Source organism: Oncorhynchus mykiss, chromosome 4 (genome assembly GCF_013265735.2).
Source record: "Oncorhynchus mykiss isolate Arlee chromosome 4, USDA_OmykA_1.1, whole genome shotgun sequence".
Taxonomy (NCBI): domain Eukaryota; kingdom Metazoa; phylum Chordata; class Actinopteri; order Salmoniformes; family Salmonidae; genus Oncorhynchus; species Oncorhynchus mykiss.
Window position 1 is genome coordinate 25,968,946 of NC_048568.1, and position 19,525 is coordinate 25,988,470.

Sequence of the window (19,525 nt, forward strand, 5' to 3'; positions counted from 1 at the left end):
TACAAAGGGGAAGTTATTTCAGCTGAGTGTACATTCTTGCTACTTTTGTTGTTTTCTTTGCTTCAGAAAGCACAGAAAGATCAGCTTGCTTGCTCATGAGGTATTTGTCCTCATAGACTACCACTGAGCGCTCTGGGAAATCAGGACCTTGAATCCATCCAGGATAAGTGTTGAATTGCAACACTCAGGAGATTCCCCAAGATTTCAATCCAAAGAATTTAACAGTGAAGGGTTGCAGCTCTGGCACAATGAGAGCACAGAGTTAATGTTTCAGCATGGCTGTTTAGATCGGATTGAAGGGCACTGAGTGAGTTATGGTTTGCGTTTGACCAGATTTTACTCAGAGCATACAAAGTCAATTGGCTGTTGAGTTACGGAGTGTGTTTTTGAAATGGATGTTTTGAGTGGATGGTTGCATCACTACATAGCTACTTACATCTGCCTGATAAGGAAGGTGTTTCTGGGTCATCATGGGGCATGACCTTGTAACGTTAAGGCTTTGGTTTGAACGGTATGCCTATGACATGTAGAGAATAGCCATGCATTACTGTTCAGCAGTGGCCCAAGGATGTCTCCCAGATGCCATGGATAATACTGTTGCACCACCACCCCCTACCCTCCCAGTGTGGTCACATTGAGAATGACAGGAATTCTATGGTTAATTAATTAGCTGAGCAGAGGTCAGCAGGACCCCATGTCACCCCCTACAGTTCCTCATGTCCTTCCTTATATGTTACTCACCCATGGGTCTAGATTCCAGTCTGAACACTCTCTCCTATACCTCTCTCTGTCAATGGAAAATGGAGAATGTTCTCATGTGGAATCATGGACTGAAACCTCTAAACCTATGGCTGTTAGTCAGACATGTATTTCAAAGAATAATGCAGAATTATTCGTATAAACAGTCCCTGTAAGCTTAGAGACAGTAAACCATGAGCCAAGTCATGTCAGTCAGGTCAGTCCTCCCACTAGTGGTTTAGAAAAACATACTCCAGCCTCAATAGTTTTTTACTGGAAAACCTCACAGCATTCCCTCCAAGCCGTTGGTAAGAGCATTGTTCCATAAAGTCTTGAAGTAAAGTGAGGAGATTGGACCTGCCCCTAAAGTGTTGGCATTGTGTTCTGAAGAGGTTCGGCTGAACCTGAAATTAGGAATGGTCAGTGAGGCGAGCAAGAACAGTCTTATCTCCCTCTCTCTCTCTCCCTCTCTCTCTCTCTCTCTCTCTCTCTCTCTCTCTCTCTCTCTCTCTCTCTCTCTCTCTCTCTCTCTATCTCCTCTCCTCTCTACTCTTCTCTCTTTCTTTCCTTTCTTTCTTTCCTCTCCTCTCTCTTACACATTGGGTGTTGTCTTTTATATCCTGTTCTGACTGTGAACATGACCATTAAACTTGACTCAAGGCAGGGTGGTGCACTCTTGTATACACAGGGTGGGAGCCAAACAAGGTTTGGTCTATTGCAGTATGGTTTTTTTCATCTCCATAAAACCGTTGTTGTTGTTATTTGTTCCATTTTGTTTTAATTAAATACACACACATACATTAACAGAATTTTTAGTGATGCACCGATATGACATTTTTGGCCGATACCAATATCCGATATTTTAGGTGTCATCTAAAATAACCCTAATTTATAAGACAGTTCTTATTTGATTAATGGGTGTCGGACCTTTCTATGTGAAGCTAGCCACAGTAAGGATTAGCCACAATAGTGGACTTTGCGGTTAGCCTTCAAAATAAAAGTATGGCATAGTTCTACTAGTTGTATTCATTTGCATCACTGTCAATTACATACTTTTATTTTGAAGGCAAACTGCAAATTCCACTATTGTGCCTAATCCTTATTGTGGCTAGATTCACAACACATAACCCGGTCCGGTCGAGATGAAGCTAGCTGACTGCTTATAACGTTAGCTTATAACGTTAACTGAAGTTCAATTTCAGTAGGCGAGCAACAAGTGGCAACCTAGCTAATACTTACTCACAAGGATTCCTAAATCATTGCTAAGAATAACGAAAAGGACTGCAGTTTCTAATGGTCATTGCTTTCAGGCTGGTTGTATTGGTGCTAGCTAGGTACCAAGCTAAAGCTAGCTACCCCAGAAGTTAGGGTCGAACAAATTATGCTTTATTACCAACGCGGTATTGTAAATATCGTTCGTGGCCGGTGTTTGCTTGTTTGCAGACTTTTTTGATACAGCTCTGACAGTGCTACTGTATCTTTTTTGATACGCAAAGACCCAAACGGCGTTCCATAGTGTGTATGTCGTGAAGCTAACAGCAGTGACGCTATTACTGTGTAACTCTGGTAGGTCAACATCTGAAAAATAGCGCACTTGATAGTGTGTACCGGTGCTCAGTCGGCGAAAGCCAACATCACCCATGACAGATAACACCATCACCGTAACTACTACCAATTGGAGAAAAAAGGGGTAAAAAAAACAAACAATGTTTTTAATGATGCCATGTAAAATTTTGCACTACACGTGCAACACACCACACAATGTCTGCTGTGTGGATCAAGCAGTCATTTGAAAGAGTAAGAACATTTCAGCGCAACAACTCAAAGGCGAAATCCATTAAAGCCAAGATAATGGAATTCGTTAAATTACACATCGGGCCAATACCGATGTTGGCGTTTTTAGATAATATAGTTCGATTCCGATTTGTTCACCGATATGTAGTGCTTCCCTAATCATTTTAGGATTTTCAATGGGTGGTTTAGCCTGCTAGCCTAACAGACACAGACCCCAGGGTTGTTGTTGGTCAGATAAAGCAAAGAGTAAAGTCTTCTCCATAGCCTCTGTTAGATAAAGGCTGTCTCCCCAACCTGCAGATGTTTTACCCCCTCCAAGCCCCCAGCCTCCCCATTCAATACCTCCTCACAAATCACCCCTGTCCACTGGCTCCATACCCCCTCAGTACCCCCCTCACACTGCCATATGTACTATTGTTATCACATTCCTTCACTCCCACACACACACAAACGCACACTCACTCTCGCATACACAATCACTTACAATAAACAGACACATAGTCAATCAATCACTTCCATCTTTTTTTCTAACATCTTTAAAAAAAAAAAATTTACCTTTAACTGACTTGCCTAGTTAAATAAATAATAATGTATTTATTTAACTAGGCGGCCTAGGAACAGTGGGTTAACTGCCTTGCAGAACGACAGATTTTTACCTTGTCAGCGCGGGGATTCGATCTTGCAACCTTTCGGTTACTGGCCCAACGCTCTAAACACTAGGCCGTCCCTTGTCATCTTGTCATTGTCTCATTGACACATGTGCATACAAGCTGTCCGTTATGAAGTGGGCCCCCAGTCCGGCTCCCAGTCATTCAAAGTCCCCCCTTATCTCAGTTCGCTGGTCACCATTGCATCTCCCACCTGCAGCACACGCTCCAGCAGGTATATCTCTCTAGTCACCCCCAAAACCAATTCTTTCTTTGGCCGCCTCTCCTTCCAGTTCTCTGCTGCCAATGACTGGAACGAACTACAAAAATCTCTGAAACTGGAAACACTTATCTCCCTCACTAGCTTTAAGCACCAACTGTCAGAGCAGCTCACAGATTACTGCACCTGTACATAGTCCACCTATAATTTAGCCCAAACAACTACCTCTTTCCCTACTGTATTTAATTAATTAATTTATTTTGCTCCTTTGCACCCCATTATTTTTTATTTCTACTTTGCACATTCTCCCATTGCAAATCTACCATTCCAGTGTTTTACTTGCTATATTGTATTTACTTTGCCACCATGGCCTTTTTGCCTTTACCTCCCTTATCTCACCTCATTTGCTCACATCGTATATAGACTTGTTTATACTGTATTATTGACTGTATGTCTGTTTTACTCCATGTGTAACTCTGTGTCGTTGTATGTGTCGAACTGCTTTGCTTTATCTTGGCCAGGTCGCAATTGTAAATGAGAACTTGTTCTCAACTTGCCTACCTGGTTAAATAAAGGTGAAATAAAAAAATAAAATAAAAAATTCTCCCAGTCAGGCTCCAATTCAGGCTCTTAGTCAGGCTTCCAGCTGTGTAGAGGCTGATTGATGGGCTACATGAGCTCATGGTAGGAGAGGAATCCCAGGTATGCTACAAACACACTGGCCTCCTTGAGAGGAACACTGCAGTAAGGAAAGACCTAGCACTGCAACAGCACTGTAACAACACTGCAACAACACTGTAACAACACTAACAGCACTGTAACAACACTAACAGCACTGTAACAGCACTGGAACAACACAGTAACAACACTGCAACAGCACTGTAACAGTACTGTAACACCACTAACAACACTGCAACAGCACTGTAACAACATTAACAACACCAACAGCACTGTAACAACACTAACAGCACTGTAACAACACTGCAACACCAACAGCACTGTAACAACACTAACAGCACTGTAACAACACTGTAACAACACTGTAACAACACAGTAACAACACTGCAACAGCACTGTAACAGTACTGTAACACCACTAACAACACTGCAACAGCACTGTAACAACATTAACAACACCAACAGCACTGTAACAACACTAACAGCACTGTAACAACACTGCAACACCAACAGCACTGTAACAACACTAACAGCACTGTAACAGCACTGTAACAACACTAACAGCACTGTAACAACACTAACATCACTGTAACAACACTAACAGCACTGTAACAACACTAACAGCACTGTAACAACACTAACAGCACTGTAGCAGCACTGTAACAACACTAACAGCACTGTAACAACACTGTAACAACACTGTAACAACACTAACAGTACTGTAACACCACTGTAACAACACTGTAACAACACTGTAACAACATTAACAGCACTGTAACAACACTGTAACAACACTGCAACAGCACTGTAACAGCACTGCAACACCACTGTAACAACACTAACAGTACTGTAACAACACTGTAACAACACTGCAACAGCACTGTAACAACACTGCAACAGCACTGTAACAACACTAACAGCACTGTAACAACACTGTAACAACACTGTAACAACACTAACAGTACTGTAACAACACTGTGAACAACACTGTAACAACACTGTAACAACACTGCAACAGCACTGTAACAGTACTGTAACACCACTGTAACAACACTGCAACAGCACTGCAACAGCACTGTAACAACACTAACAGCACTGTAACAACACTGCAACACCAACAGCACTGTAACAACACTAACAGCACTGTAACAACTCTAACAGCACTGTAACAGCACTGTAACAACACTAACAGCACTGTAACAGCACTAACAGCACTGTAACAACACTAACAGCACTGTAACAACACTAACAACACTAACAGCACTGTAACAACACTAACAGCACTGTAACAACACTGTAACAACACTAACAGCACTATAACAACACTGTAACAGCACTGTAACAACACAATAACAACACTTTAACAACACTGTAACAACACTTTAACAACACTAGCAGCACTGTAACAGCACTGTAACAACACTGCAACAGCACTGTAACAACACTTTAACAACACTAGCAGCACTGTAACAGCACTGTAACAGCACTGTAACAACACTGTAACAGCAATGTAACAACACTGTAACAACACTAACAACACTGTAACAGCACTGCAACAACACTAGCAGCACTGTAACAGCACTGTAACAACACTGAAACAGCACTGTAACAACACTGTAACAACACTGTAACAACACTAACAACACTGTAACAACACTGTAACAGCACTGTAACAGCACTGCAACACTGGAACAACACTGTAACAGCACTGTAACAACACTGTAACAACACTGCAACAACACTGCAACAACACTGCAACAACACTGCAACAACACTGTAGCAGCACTGCAACAGCACTGTAACAACACTGCAACAGCACTGTAACAACACTGCAACAGCCCTGTAACAACACTGTAACAACATTAACAACAACACAATAAAGCACATTGTAATGTTAAACTACAGCATAGGCCATTGGCTTTACCTCTGGGTCTGGAACTTGGAGAGTTGAAGTATTACAGACAAACAGTGCTGACAGATGAGATGGAATCCATGCCTGCCTATACAGTATTCTAGGCATTTAACACATACAGCCTGCTGAACATCTGTACATTTAATACACAAACGTCTTTACACAAACTGGAGTTGTGACTAAGATGTTTACACAGACATGGACAGCTTGTTTTATAGACCCAGAAAGGTAATGAATTGTCACTAAATATCTGCCTGAGTTGTAATCAGGTGTTCTACATGGACAGATACACTGACTGCAACTCTAGTATCTGGGTCTGTCTGTCACCCTCTTGGACATGGTTGTGCCATGTTTCTGGAGATTAGGCAGTACTGTAGCTAGAGTGAGGAATGTGGGGAGACACGTGTCTGCTCTCTACCCAGAGAGTGAGAGAGTGCTTCCATAGGGAATCTCAGCCACCTCTAACCATATGTCACAGTCTGGACGTAGCTGGAGTTACTAAGAAGTATTCTATGGTGGGAGGAGGAGTGAGTGGAGGAAAATAAAGCTGAACAATCTGGATTTTTGACACGGGGCCTCTGTCTAGAATGTATTTCAATATTCTGTTGTTAATGTGGAATGCATTACTGATGGGTGATGGTGGGATTCACTTCAGGTTTGTGTTTTTCCACAGTGTGGACTAGTTTGTTGTTTTCATCCTCAATGTTGTTTTGGAAAGCCCTCTCAGAAGAAGCCCCTCTCTCTGCCTTCCCAGGGTGTGTGTGTGTGCGCGCGTCTGCCCGGAGTTTATGTGTGTGTGTGGCACACTGCCTCCACAGTACCCCATTCATCCCATGTTGGCACAGAGATACTGGGTCCTGTTTAGAGGACCACAGAGAGAGACAGAGACAGACTAAGACTGAGAGAGACCGTTCACTCCTCGCAGAGTGACTCAATGCATGCTGACCACTCACCAAACCAGGCACTGACTAGATCAACACTAATGAATATTGAACGATTGGCCATCACTGCAATGGTTGTCAACATACACAGCCCGAGTAGTTATGAGTCCAAGCACCATAGAGAGACGCTTCTCAAATCTTCTCAGTGAAAGATGTTTCCGTTGCTCTCCAACCCCAGTCAGTTAGTAGTACAGTTGCCCCTTCGCTAAGCCCCACCACAGAATATTGGGCAACCAATCGCAGCGCTCCAATGTATAGCAACTGTCATTGAGTCCGACACCTTAGACAAGCTCACATTTCAAACGCATGAAAGTCGATGAGCGCTATGGCAAAACTGTGAGTTTTCATCAAAAAGTAGCTAAATTGTTTAAAGGTTTACTTGCTACTGTGATTCCTGAAATGCAGAACCGGCATTTTGTTAATAAAAAATATATACTTTTGTTTTATTTGCTAGCTCAGCTGGTTAGCTAGCTCTCAGTCTTACTGACCACAAAACGTTGCTAACGCTAGCTAGCCACTTAATATAACAGGTTTTCTCGAAATGTATGTTAGTTATCTATATTATGAATACAACTATAATCTGCTGTCGACATCAGGATACGACTTTAGAGAACTAGTTAAAACCCCAAATGGTAAGTAGTAGCTTTAACTGCATGCCAGTCCATTCAGAGCCATCTAGTGCATAGCCACACTAATGACAGTCCACCACAACATACCCGATAGTCTCCTGATTAATAAGGGGTAGTTTGTGTTTAATTTTATTGTGTATTAAAAACACAGTTTGAGATCGTTGCGAGAGGTTTTCTCCAGTAGTTTGAATGGGGAATGGAGCTTCTTGGGAAAATGTTGTCCAAGGTTGCAACATTAACTTAGGGGGTGGGTCTTAGTGAAGGGTCAATGGCTATGACTCTCACTCATAACCTTGGAGTGGAAACACAACCCATACATGTATGTAATTCTCCTCTGGTTTCAATGTATAGCAATGCACTAGCAGGTTCTGCTTCTTTAGTATTGATTCTACTGTTCCTCTCTGAATCTCCAACAATATGTTTTGGGGCTAGTGTATTCTGTTGAGTAAAGTCTTTGTTATTTGGAGTGTATGAGTGACTGGAACATACTTCCTCCTTCTACCCAAACACCGTCTTCCACACAAAGACAGGAACCCAGCAGAGAGGTGACCCCCCCGGCAGGAAGAGGGTGTTTGGGGTTGGGAGAATGTCATAGCCGGGGTTTAAAGGGCATCTCTGATCTGTGATTGTGTATGTTAACTGACCAAACCCAGGAAACACTCATGGTTGACCGCACACCTCCCCTCTAGCAGAGACACAACCACACTGTCACAGACAATCTTCATCTCAACAGGAGCTTGTTTATAGGGCTTCGTCTTTCACAAATCACACTGATGTACTTTCCTTCTCCTTTCTCCTACCCGTTGTCCTTTCACAACAGGCCATAGCAAGTATAGGCCACAGAGCTAAAGGGTAAAGGTGCTGTAACCTCTAACCCCTCCCTCAGTAGCACAACTGTGTTAGCCAGTTAGCTAATAACTATAGTCCAGATTGGCAACCAGAGGAAGAAGTGGTGTGCGAGTGATTCGATTTGTGTGCCTCTGCCCACGCCCTCCACACTGCACCACCTGCCTGCTAGTTGGTGCCTCTCACGCGCTCCTGATTACAAGCGTATGTGTAGGGGTTTTATTAGGCTGTGCTTTGCCCAGAGTGAGAGACAGATGGGGAGCTGAGGTTGTTAGTAGGTCCGTTTATCTCACCTGGAGTACTGTACTGTGGAGGTGAATGCGGTCAGGAGAGTGTGGAGCTTACTGAAAGGATTGACTCAGACAATGTTATTCCTCCAGACGAAGGCTTTGGTGTCATATTGGCTGCTCAGATTGAGTAATGAGTGTACTAGAAAATGTCTCGAGAACCTACATCTTTCCTCCATTCTACCATTTTCGAACATATGAGCTGCTTCTATTTTCTCCCTCGGAATCTCTCCCTCATTCTCAATGACTCTCTCTCGCTCTCTCTCTCTCTCTCTCTCTCTCTCTCTCTCTCTCTCTCTCTCTCTCTCTCTCTCTCTCTGTGTATTGTGTAGGATGGTTCTCTGGGGAACATTGATGACCTGGCCCAGGAGTATTCTGAGTACTACAACACCTGCTTCAGTGACGTCAGCGACCGCATGGAGGAGCTACGCAAGAGACGTGTGTCCCAGGACCTCGACATGGTACGTCCCCACGAACACACTCATCACATACTGAGTACCTACAAACACCAATCATACTGTTGCATGTCCCCACAAACTCAAGGCCATCAATCCTGCTGCAATACAGTGGAACTGAGTCCCCACAAACCATCACCTACTACTGCAGCAGAGTATAACCAAGTCCTATCAAAACAGGCAACCCACCAGCTTAGATCAATACAATATCAGCTAAAGAGCTGTGGTAACCCACTTCTTCATGGCTCTACAATTTGTTGTTGAACTTATATAGAATACAACTAAGCTGATTTTACTATTGTGAAGTGAGAGCCAAAATGCTTGAGGAAAATGTTCATTTTGTCAGATCTCCTTTTTATAATTCATAGTATCCTCAAACACGTCGTTCTTCGATCAGTTTGATATCTTTACAGAGTGTGATTTCCCAATGTGCTGCCAACAGCCTGGGAGCCAGACCGGGAGTTGGGGGAGGGAAGTTTGGAGAGCAATCCAGTGAGTGTTTGTGTTTGTGACTGTGTTCTAAAACACTTAGTTTGCCCTCCTGCCTCCTGGTGCCTGAAAGTGCTTGGTTGTGTTTTGGGGCTTCTAGGGGTTCTCATTCACATGGATGTAGGGTAGTGGGGCATGGTACCTCTGGGTTGCCAAGTTACTGGCTGAGGTATTGAAGAATGCAGCTGCTCCTGGCAGAGAGCGCTGCTCTGAGTACCCCTGGGGTCTATGCTCCATACACACACAACACAGAGAGAGATAGGGGGGTTAGTGTTCATATGCTAGCTTTATTAACAGGCTATGATAACACTATTCAAAGTGATTGGTATCTGCTTAGAATCCTTGAAAACAGACAGCATCCGTTCAGTTCTGAATTCGCATTTACAGAACTCCAAGAACTCCAATTCTAATTCCAATTCCAATTCTAATTCCAATTCTACTCATCCTGAACATAAAAAAAGTGAGCCGAATTTAAACAAATTAAGCTCAAACAAATCCAGCACTTACAAATATAGTAACTGCTAGTTATTTTGTTTTATTCCGTAACAGAAGTCACAGGGACACATTTTGTGTTGAGCACAAAAACAGATAATTCAATTAACTGGGAAGAGAGTGACCATACCTACGCTAGAGACATATTTGTAGGACTCCTATTTCATTGACAAATTTTCACCGTTAATCTCCTCAGCTCTATCATAAAGTACTATCCAGTTATAAGCATAATAGAGGTTGAGCTAGATATTGATTAGAAAACGAGAGACACATAGGAAATCCCCCAGGCTTTCAGCAGCCATGTGGTTTTGGTTGATTTGAGAGGTGGGTCTCAATGAAAGATGGTTTGGGTGATTTATGGAGGGCTCAGCTGTCCTGATTGATGTTGGCCAACGATTATGTCTGCTCTGCTCTCAGAGCTTTCCAGTGAAGCAATCTCACATCCATCATTGAAGTCAGTGTCTGTCGTTTGAGAGAATCTCTCCACAGTTGTGTGTGTGTGTGTGTGTGTGTGTGTGTGTGTGTGTGTGTGTGTGTTCGTGCGTGCGTGCGTGCGTGTGTCTGTATGTGTGTGTGTGTGCATACTGTATACACTGAGTATACCAAACTTTAAGGACACCTGCTCTTTCCATGACATAGACTGACCAGGTGAATTCAGGTGAAAGCTATGATCCCTTATCGATGTCACTTTTTAAATCCACTTCAATTAGTGTAGATGAAGGGGAGTAAACAGGTTAAAGAAGGATTTTTAAGCCTTGAGACAATTGAGAAATGGATTGTTGTGTTCTATTCAGAGGGTGAATTGGTAAGACAAAAGATTGAAGTGCCTTTGAACGGAGTATGGTAGTAGGTGCCAGGCGCAACGGTTTGTGTCAAGAACTGCAACGCTGCTGAGTTTTTCACGCTCAACAGTTTCCCTTGTGTATCAAAGAATGGTCCACCCAAAGGACATCTAGCCAACTTGACCCAATGGTGGGAATCATTGGAGTCAACATGGGCCAGCATCCCTGTGGAACGCTTTTGACACCTTGTAGAGTCTATGTCCTGACGAACTGAGGCTGTTCTGAGAGCAAAAGAGGGGGGTGCAACTCAATATTAGGAAGGTGTTCCTAATGTTTTGTGCACTCAGTATATATGTGTTTGTGCGTGTGTGTGTGCCCCTGTTTATGTGTGTGTCTGCATGTGTGTGTGTTTATGTGTGTGTGAGAGGATGAGTGAAGTGGGTCACCTCTCTGTACGTATTGGGAAGGTTGGGAATGTTCCATCCTGGAGAGATAAAACAGGGGAAGAGGAAGCCTGGATTTACTGCCTGTCTGTCCTGCCTGGAAGAGAGAAGAGCTGGCTGGGTTGGGACAGGGGACAGGGGAGTTGGGGTGGGAGGGCTACAGAGCATCTTTAACAGAGCTAGAGGAGGAGGAGCACCTAAGAGCCTGCAGCTGTCTGTCCCTCCTGCACAACTTGGAAAGGAAAGAGGAGGAACAGAGAGAGCGGAGGGAGGAGATATGGGGTGGGAAGGCTGTTTATTCACACACTCAGCAGAAGCCAGCTGTAGAAGGAACTATATATCATGATAACTACACTGAGCTTCAAAGTATTGGGACAGTGGCACATACTTTGTTGTTTTGGTTCTGTACTCCAGTACTTTGGATTTGAAATGTTACAATGACTATAAAGGTTATAGTGCAGACTGTCAGCTTTCATTTGATGGTATTAATCTAATAATCATTGTGTCATTTCAAATCCAAAGTGCTGGAGTACAGATCCAAAACAAAAAAAACGTGTCACTGTCCCAATACTTTTGGAGCTCAGTGTATATTTAATAACGCCATATTCCATTTTATATGAGAACATACTGACATGATGCATCATATGCATTCCACTGCCATTTCACAGTTTTACCAATGGCACAACTAACTGTTGAAGACAATACTATGTCTTTCCCAGTATTGAAACAGAAGCACATAGCAGACATTGTCCAGTCAGTATTTAGTGTTTTCAGGAGAGTGTTCTTACCAACTGCCGTTACTCCACTCTCCCTTTGGCTGGTGTTATGCGTCTGGACTGGACACCTTCTCAGACGGCCTCAAAACTGGAACAAGGAAGGGAGAAGGCGCAGAGAGAGAGAGCAGGTATATCTCACTGGTCATCCCCAAAGCCAACACCTTCTTTGGCTGCCTTACCTTCCAGTTCTCTGCTGCCAATAAATGGAACGAATAGCAAAAATTGCTGAAGTTGGAGACTTTTTTCTCCCTCACTAACTTTAAACATCAGGTATCTGAGCAGCTAACCGATCGCTGCAGCTGTACATAGTCCATCTGTAAATAGCCCATCCAATCTACCTACCTCATCCCCATATTGTTTTATTTACTTTTTTGCTCTTTTACACACCAGTGTTTCTACTTGCACATCATCATCTGCACATTTATCACTCCAGTGTTAATTTGCTAAATTGTAATTACTTCGCTACTATTGGCCTGTTTATTGCCTTACCTCCTCACGCCATTTGCACACATTGTATATAGACTTTTTTCTGTTGTATTATTGACTGTATGTTTGTTTATTCCATGTGTAACTCTGTGTTGTTGTTTGTGTCGAACTGCTTTGCTCTATCTTGGCCAGGTTGCAGTTGTAAATGACTAGCCTACCTGGTTAAATAAAGGTGAAATAAAAAATTAAAGTAAAATGAGAGAGAGAGGGAGACTGGCCAAATAAATAGAGAGAGAAAGAAAGAGAGAGGGAGAATGGGTAGAGAGAAAGAGGGAGATAAGGTAAAGAAAGAGAGCAAGAGAGAGAGGGGGTGGGGTATTACTCTTGTGTCATATGAAGTGTGTCTAGACAGTGGCTGCCAGACAGTCCCATCTAGGATCTCTGTGAAGAGCAATAGGAATGAGTTATATAAAGTCATTATGTTAAAAGGTAGAGACGGACAGTACAATGGGCTGGCATTTAGACGTCCCCGCTGGGACATGGCCTTTCAGGGAGGGGTTGTCTATCACAGGGGACGAGTGTGGTGCCTCTCAGAGGACTTGTCCACCCCGCTCCTTCAAAACCTTCTCCTCTTCTTCATTCTCTGATCACCAGGCCTCTCCTCTGTACTGGCCCCATTGTAATCTGTCCTCTTTCCCTTTTGCTGTTCTGATGTGGCCTTCCCTCCCTTCTTCACACTCCTGCTGCAACACACAATGAGCCCTCCCTGTCCGGTCTGGACCAGCCTTTAGTCACTCCTCAGTCACCTCAGGCCAACACTGACCCTGAAGCATGTGACCCTGTGTCAAAGGTCACTGCAGCTGTTAACTTACCTGAATCTTACACTTTGGCTAAAAGAAGCAAACTTGACAGTGGACATTGGAAGACTGTTCCTCTGTAGTGAGAAAGGCCGTAGGGGAATGTTCTTCAATTCTGGTCCCGGAGACCCACAAGGTCTGCATGCTTTAGTTCCAGTCCAGTACCAGCACACCTGACCAGATTCAACTAATTAAGGTCCTTAATTTACTGTGGGTCTTCAGGACCAGGATTAAGTACCACTTCCCAAGGGTAGTCTGGGAGGTTTGTCTCTTAGTCTTTGTACCATGGCAGGCTGTAGTGTTCTACATATGACTGGCTGATACCACAGAGCTGAAGTTGCCCCTTGAAAAACACTTTGGATTCCCTTTACAGCTGTGGTCAAGTATTTGTCGACAACGCAAAACCATAGCAGCTTCATATTAGCCTCATAATGAGGTCACAAATCCAAGTATCACATACTTGATATAGATCCAATTTGCTTTCTTGTTTTCTCTCTCACTTCTCCTCCAGACATCTTGCAACACATCAAACTTTTCGGGGGAAAAGTGTTGCACAAACCAAAAAAAAAACCTTGGTTTTTTTTTATTTGTGAAACGCTTCCCCCAACCTCAGAGCCTGTCCCGACTGTTGTCTTGGTTGTGTTTTAGAAGTGGGGTTCTTGGGCTTCCGAGTGGCGCAGTGGTCTAAGGCACTGCATCTCAGCAGTACAAGAGGTGCCACTACAGCACCACTACAGTCCCTGGTTTGAATCCAGGCTGTATCACATCCGGCCGTGATTGGGAGTCCCATAGGGGGGCGTACAATTGGCCACCCTGTGTTGGCCCGGTAGGCCGTCATTGTAAATAAGGATCTGTTCTTAACTGACTTGCCTAGTTAAATAAAGGTTACATCTTTTTTTAAAACAGCCCCATAGATGTTGATGGAGGCTCTCTGTCTCTGTAATGACTATCAGCATACCCTCTTCCTGACTGACCTGTTAGTTTTATGAGCAGCCAGAACACAAAGTGTTAGGCATTCATCCCTCTAGGAGAATGAGGGCCATGGATTAACTCCATCACGCACAGTCGCTAAGCTGCCTTATAGTCCCACTGACTGTGCTACTTTCTCTTCAGGCTTGATTAAGCTTGATTGGTTTGGTCGAGAACAGTTAAACCCCACTGGTGATTCCAACAGAGTGAGCATTAAACAGATTATAAGCAAACCATTATATAGAAAAGCCACTTCTGTGGAAGACTTTGGAACCTATTTGTGTCCCAGTCTCACTCGTCTCTCTACAGCCCAGTCTAAGTACATCAACCCTAGCCATGTAATCGGTGCTGGATGGCTACAGCAGTACATTGACCTGTTTTTCGTCCCGCAACAAGCCATTGTTTACAGACAGCTCGTTGAGGGAGCTTACGTCTCCCATTTTCCACCTGTAGAAGTGAGAGATTATGTGGTAGCCTAGTCTTGCATGACTGCGTGTTATAGAATGGACCACAATGGCAGCCCACGGGTGAATAATGGTAGACCCTGGATTTAAATGTGTTTTAAACGCTTATTTGATAGCGAAGGACACATTCAACCCGACAAATCGTAAGTATTGTTCCTAGAGATATTGGATATGCCTCTGTAACATTAAAACGCTATTTTGGTGAAACCGAATAGTTTCGATTTGGTTGATCAAGGACACCAGGCTACGGAAGCTTCCGGAACGAGAGATCTGTCTGTTAACAATGGCTTGTTGCGGGAAGAATTAAGTCTTAGATTCACTGAGTGCTGGATGACCGATGGTGTTTTATGCTGTCTGTCTTTCTGTGATCAGAGAGACACTGAGGGCAGGGCAAGACTGGGCAGGTAGATACTGGAGATACAGAAACCCTGTAGGGGCAGACTGGATTGGCAGGTGCCACCTCACTGGAGACAGTTGTATCTCTCTGATTGAATCAGATATGGAGGACAATAATAAGCACAAAAAGCATGTTGTATTTCATCATAACAAACTCTCTGACGCTAACCATTTGTCAAGGTTGACTAAATGTCCCTAGGTTAGTGGTTAGTGAAATGCAAAGCCTTCTTTCCTGCACCAACATCCAGGTTTCCAGGTAAGACATCCAGTAAACACTGAAACACCAGAGAACCCCAGTCAGTGACATGTCAGGTGTTGTTGTGAGAGAATCTGTACAGGTGGAAGATCTTCATTTGAGCCAGTTTGCTACAGCAGGAAAATAGTCCCGCAGCAACAGGAAATGTGGATGATTATGTGGATTATAATTTATGGACATTTTTTGTAGGGGTTGATAAATTTTTCATCTTAAATTTCAAAGTGTAAATTACCATCGTTAGAAGCCTTTTAAAAACTTAAATAAACTACAAGCTTGCATTTCCTTCTTTGCAGGAACATTCTCGGCATCAAACGAGTGATCCAATTAAGATCCTACATCTGGCAGCGCCTCATGTTCTCTATAATGGTTTCTAATGTAGAGATGCGTGTGAGCCTCAGTTGGTTCAGGACTCAAGCTTAGGCATGTCTGTGTTGCGCTGCTCTGTGAGGTAAGCTGATGACTGTAATTATGGGCTAATACCTGGTTGAAGAGAATTCACCTCATTACTTTGATATGGGGTCAGTTCAACAAAGTTAGACATGCTACAGTAGGAGACAACCTGACTCTGGGTTTGCTCCAGCTATTCCACTTCCTAAACGTTATTTATTACTTAGCCTATTCAAATCAAATCAAATGTATGTATATAGCCATCAGCTAAATCTCAGCTGATATCTCAAAGTGCTGTACAGAACGCACCCCTCCCAGGGACGGTATGAGAGAGCCCCAATAAGCCAGTGACTCAGCCCCTGTAATAGGGTTAGAGGCAGAGAATCCCAGTGGAAAGAGGGGAACCGGCTAGGCAGAGACAGCAAGGGCGGTTCGTTGCTCGAGAGCCTTTCCGTTCACCTTCCCACTCCTGGGCCAGACTACACTCAATCATATGACCCACTGAAGAGATGAGTCTTCAGTAAAGACTTAAAGGTTGAGAACGAGTTTGCTTCTCTGACATGGGTAGGCAGACCGTTCCATAAAAATGGAGCTCTATAGGAGAAAGCCCTGCCTCCAGCTGTTTGCTTAGAAATTGTAGGGACAATTAGGAGGCCTGCGTCTTGTGACCGTAGCGTACGTGTAGGTATGTACGGCAGGACCAAATCAGAGAGATAGGTAGGAGCAAGCCCATGTAATGCTTTGTAGGTTAGCAGTAAAACCTTGAAATCAGCCCTTGCTTTGACAGGAAGCCAGTGTAGGGAGGCTAGCACTGGAGTAATATGATCAAATTTTGGTTCTAGTCAGGATTCTAGCAGCCGTATTTAGCACTAACTGAAGTTTTTATTTAGTGCTTTATCCGGGTAGCCGGAAAGTAGAGCATTGCAGTAGTCTAATCTAGAAGTGACAAAAGCATGGATTAATTTTTCTGCATCATTTTTGGACAGAAAGTTTCTGATTTTTGCAATGTTACGTAGATGGAAAAAAGCTGTCCTTGAAATGGTCTTGATATGTTCTTCAAAAGAGATTATTATCTTTATTATTATCTTTTATCTTTTAGGCACAATAAGCACCCAACAGGAAAGTAAACACGTTGATGTTTTGTACGTGTGTTGAAGGCCAGAATGCCCAGGTAGTGTCACTGCCAACGAAAGTGGTTTGCACTTGGCGGTGTAGCTATCAGCAGAGGTTTGCCTATAGATGTTTGGTGTTGCTGTGTTTTTGGACCCTTGGCTTAGCTGCTCTGCTAGTGAAATATTTATAGATTGATGAAGTGTGTATTTAACTGTATTAGTCCGTTTTGGATCATAACCATGGCTACACACACACACACACACACACACACACACACACACACACACACACACACACACACACACACACACACACTCACACACACACACACACACACACACTTAATCGCAGACATTGCAAAAACACACAAAGACACCGTAAATCCAGGTCCAAGGCGGGCATGTTGAACCACAGTCTGCTGCATCACCCCTGAGCTGCAGCGTGCCACCGTTCATTTACAGGAAAATACTCCACAACCACACACATACAGACTGGATCATGACTAACGCCTCTATTTACTTTCCTTCTGGGAGGGCTCGTGTGTGTGTGTGTGTGTGTGTGTGTGTGTGTGTGTGTGTGTGTGTGTGTGTGTGTGTGTGTGTGTGTGTGTGTGTGTGTGTGTGTGTGTGTGTGTGTGTGTGTGTGTGTGTGTGTGTGTGTGTGTGTGTGTGTGTGTGTGTGTGTGTGTGTGTGTGTGTGTGTGTGTGTGCGTGCGTGCGTGTGTGTGATTAATAATCCACACACGCATGTGCTTGTCAGTGATGTCGTCAGGATCAGCTGGTTCAGCAGGCTTGTCTCTCCACAGTCTTGTTTATCCACTAACTGTCTCTCTTGGCTGGGACTGGGCTGGTGCCAGGCTCCCCAGCTGGCCCCGGTGCTCCCACGTCTTCTTCCAGGTGTGGACATACAGCCACCTCTCTCACCCTAAGCCCTGCCCCAGGCCACCTGGTCTGGTCTGGTTTGGGCCACCTGTTCTGGTCTGGTTTGGGCCACCTGTTCTGGTCTGGTTTGGGCCACCTGGTCTGACCTGGTTTGGGCCACCTGGACTGGTCTGGTTTGGGCCACCTGGACTGGTCTGGTTTGGGCCACCTGGTCTGGTCTGGTTTGGGCCACCTGGTCTGACCTGGTTTGGGCCACCTGGTCTGACCTGGTTTGGGCCACCTGGTCTGACCTGGTTTGGGCCACCTGGTCTGACCTGGTTTGGGCCATCTGGTCTGACATGGTCTGGGCCACCTGGTCTGACATGGTCTGGGCCACCTGGTCTGACATGGTCTGGGCCACCTGGTCTGACCTGGTCTGGGCCACCTGGTCTGACCTGGTCTGGACCCCCTGGTCTGACAACCAACATAGTAGGCCTCAGTGTGTTTCCAAAGCAGGCGCACATATGGTCTGCCATGTGTTAGTTGGTTTGCATGCTCTGGAGCGTGGGAGTATTGTGGATGGAACATAGCTCTTGTGTCTCATTCTCACCACTCCCTACTCCCTCTCCCCTTGTTCTGACTTATTTGGGTCTAAGGTAGCACTGCAGATGTACTTTTAGTTTCTGTACCCTTTGAAAAGTTGTAGTTGTTTTGCGCTGTCTTTGAAGGCTGCTGGCCCTCAGTGAGAAGTGTGGGCTGCACTAGTGTTGGTTCCAGGTTTAGTCTGGTCAGATGTTCAGACTCCTGTCTGCAGGGTAGACATTGTGATCCTCATTAGCAACTGTCTCCTCTCCTCCTCACTCCAGTAACTTTCCACGCTCTCTTTACTCTCTTCCCCATCTCTCTCTCGCTTTCATTCACTACAGTCACACATAAGCAATCAAGTAAACACCCACACACATCCATTAATCTGGCATTTCTATATACACACAAGCAATCATGCTGTTACACAATCAGGTACACACCGTCTCACACACATCTTGAGAGACACGCTAGTGTTGTGTTGGTCAGCTGTATTTTTCCTCTTGAACATTTATTAAACAATTATATTTTTCTTCAACATTCATTTATTTATTGGATATTGACGCCCGTTGAACAGTATGTGACGATGCGAGCTCCCTACTGCTCGCTCATCACGTCGAACCACCGTTCACCATTCACCATGCGCATTACTGCCTTGAACTTATGACTGCAGCATTCGTTTGTGCTATTAGAGGTAACACAAACTCAAGGACTATTTATTTTGTCGCACACACCACATCCTTTCTCTGAAACATATTGTGTCAGCAGCACTGGCTCTCAATGCCTGCTGAACTCTCAAACAGTTCTTGTTCACTCAAATCTGCAGTGCCTTCAGAAAGTATTTATACCCCTTGACTTATTAAAAATGTTGTTGTGTTACAGCCTGAATTCAAACGGGATTAAATTGATTTTCTTCTTCCACCCATCTATACACAATATCCCTTAGTGACAAAGTGAAAACACATTTTTAGAAATGTTTATTGTTTACTGTTTACATTTATTGAAAATTAAGTACAGAAATACCTAATTGCATAAGTATTCACAGCCCTGAGTAAATACATGTTAGAATCACCTTTGGTAGTGATTA

The 19,525-nt window shown here is 44.0% G+C and overlaps 1 protein-coding gene across 6 annotated transcripts in view; it reads left to right on the forward strand.

The window, feature by feature from the left end:
- The window catches only part of LOC110522376 (SAM and SH3 domain-containing protein 1), a 295,924-nt gene that overhangs the window by 207,056 nt on the left and 69,343 nt on the right, over positions 1-19,525 (forward strand). For all 6 annotated transcript variants that reach the window (XM_021600727.2, XM_021600728.2, XM_021600731.2 and 3 more), the window contains exon 2: positions 9,024-9,152. In XM_021600727.2, the coding sequence (XP_021456402.2) occupies positions 9,024-9,152 (129 nt within the window). The remainder of the gene's footprint in view (positions 1-9,023; positions 9,153-19,525) is intronic.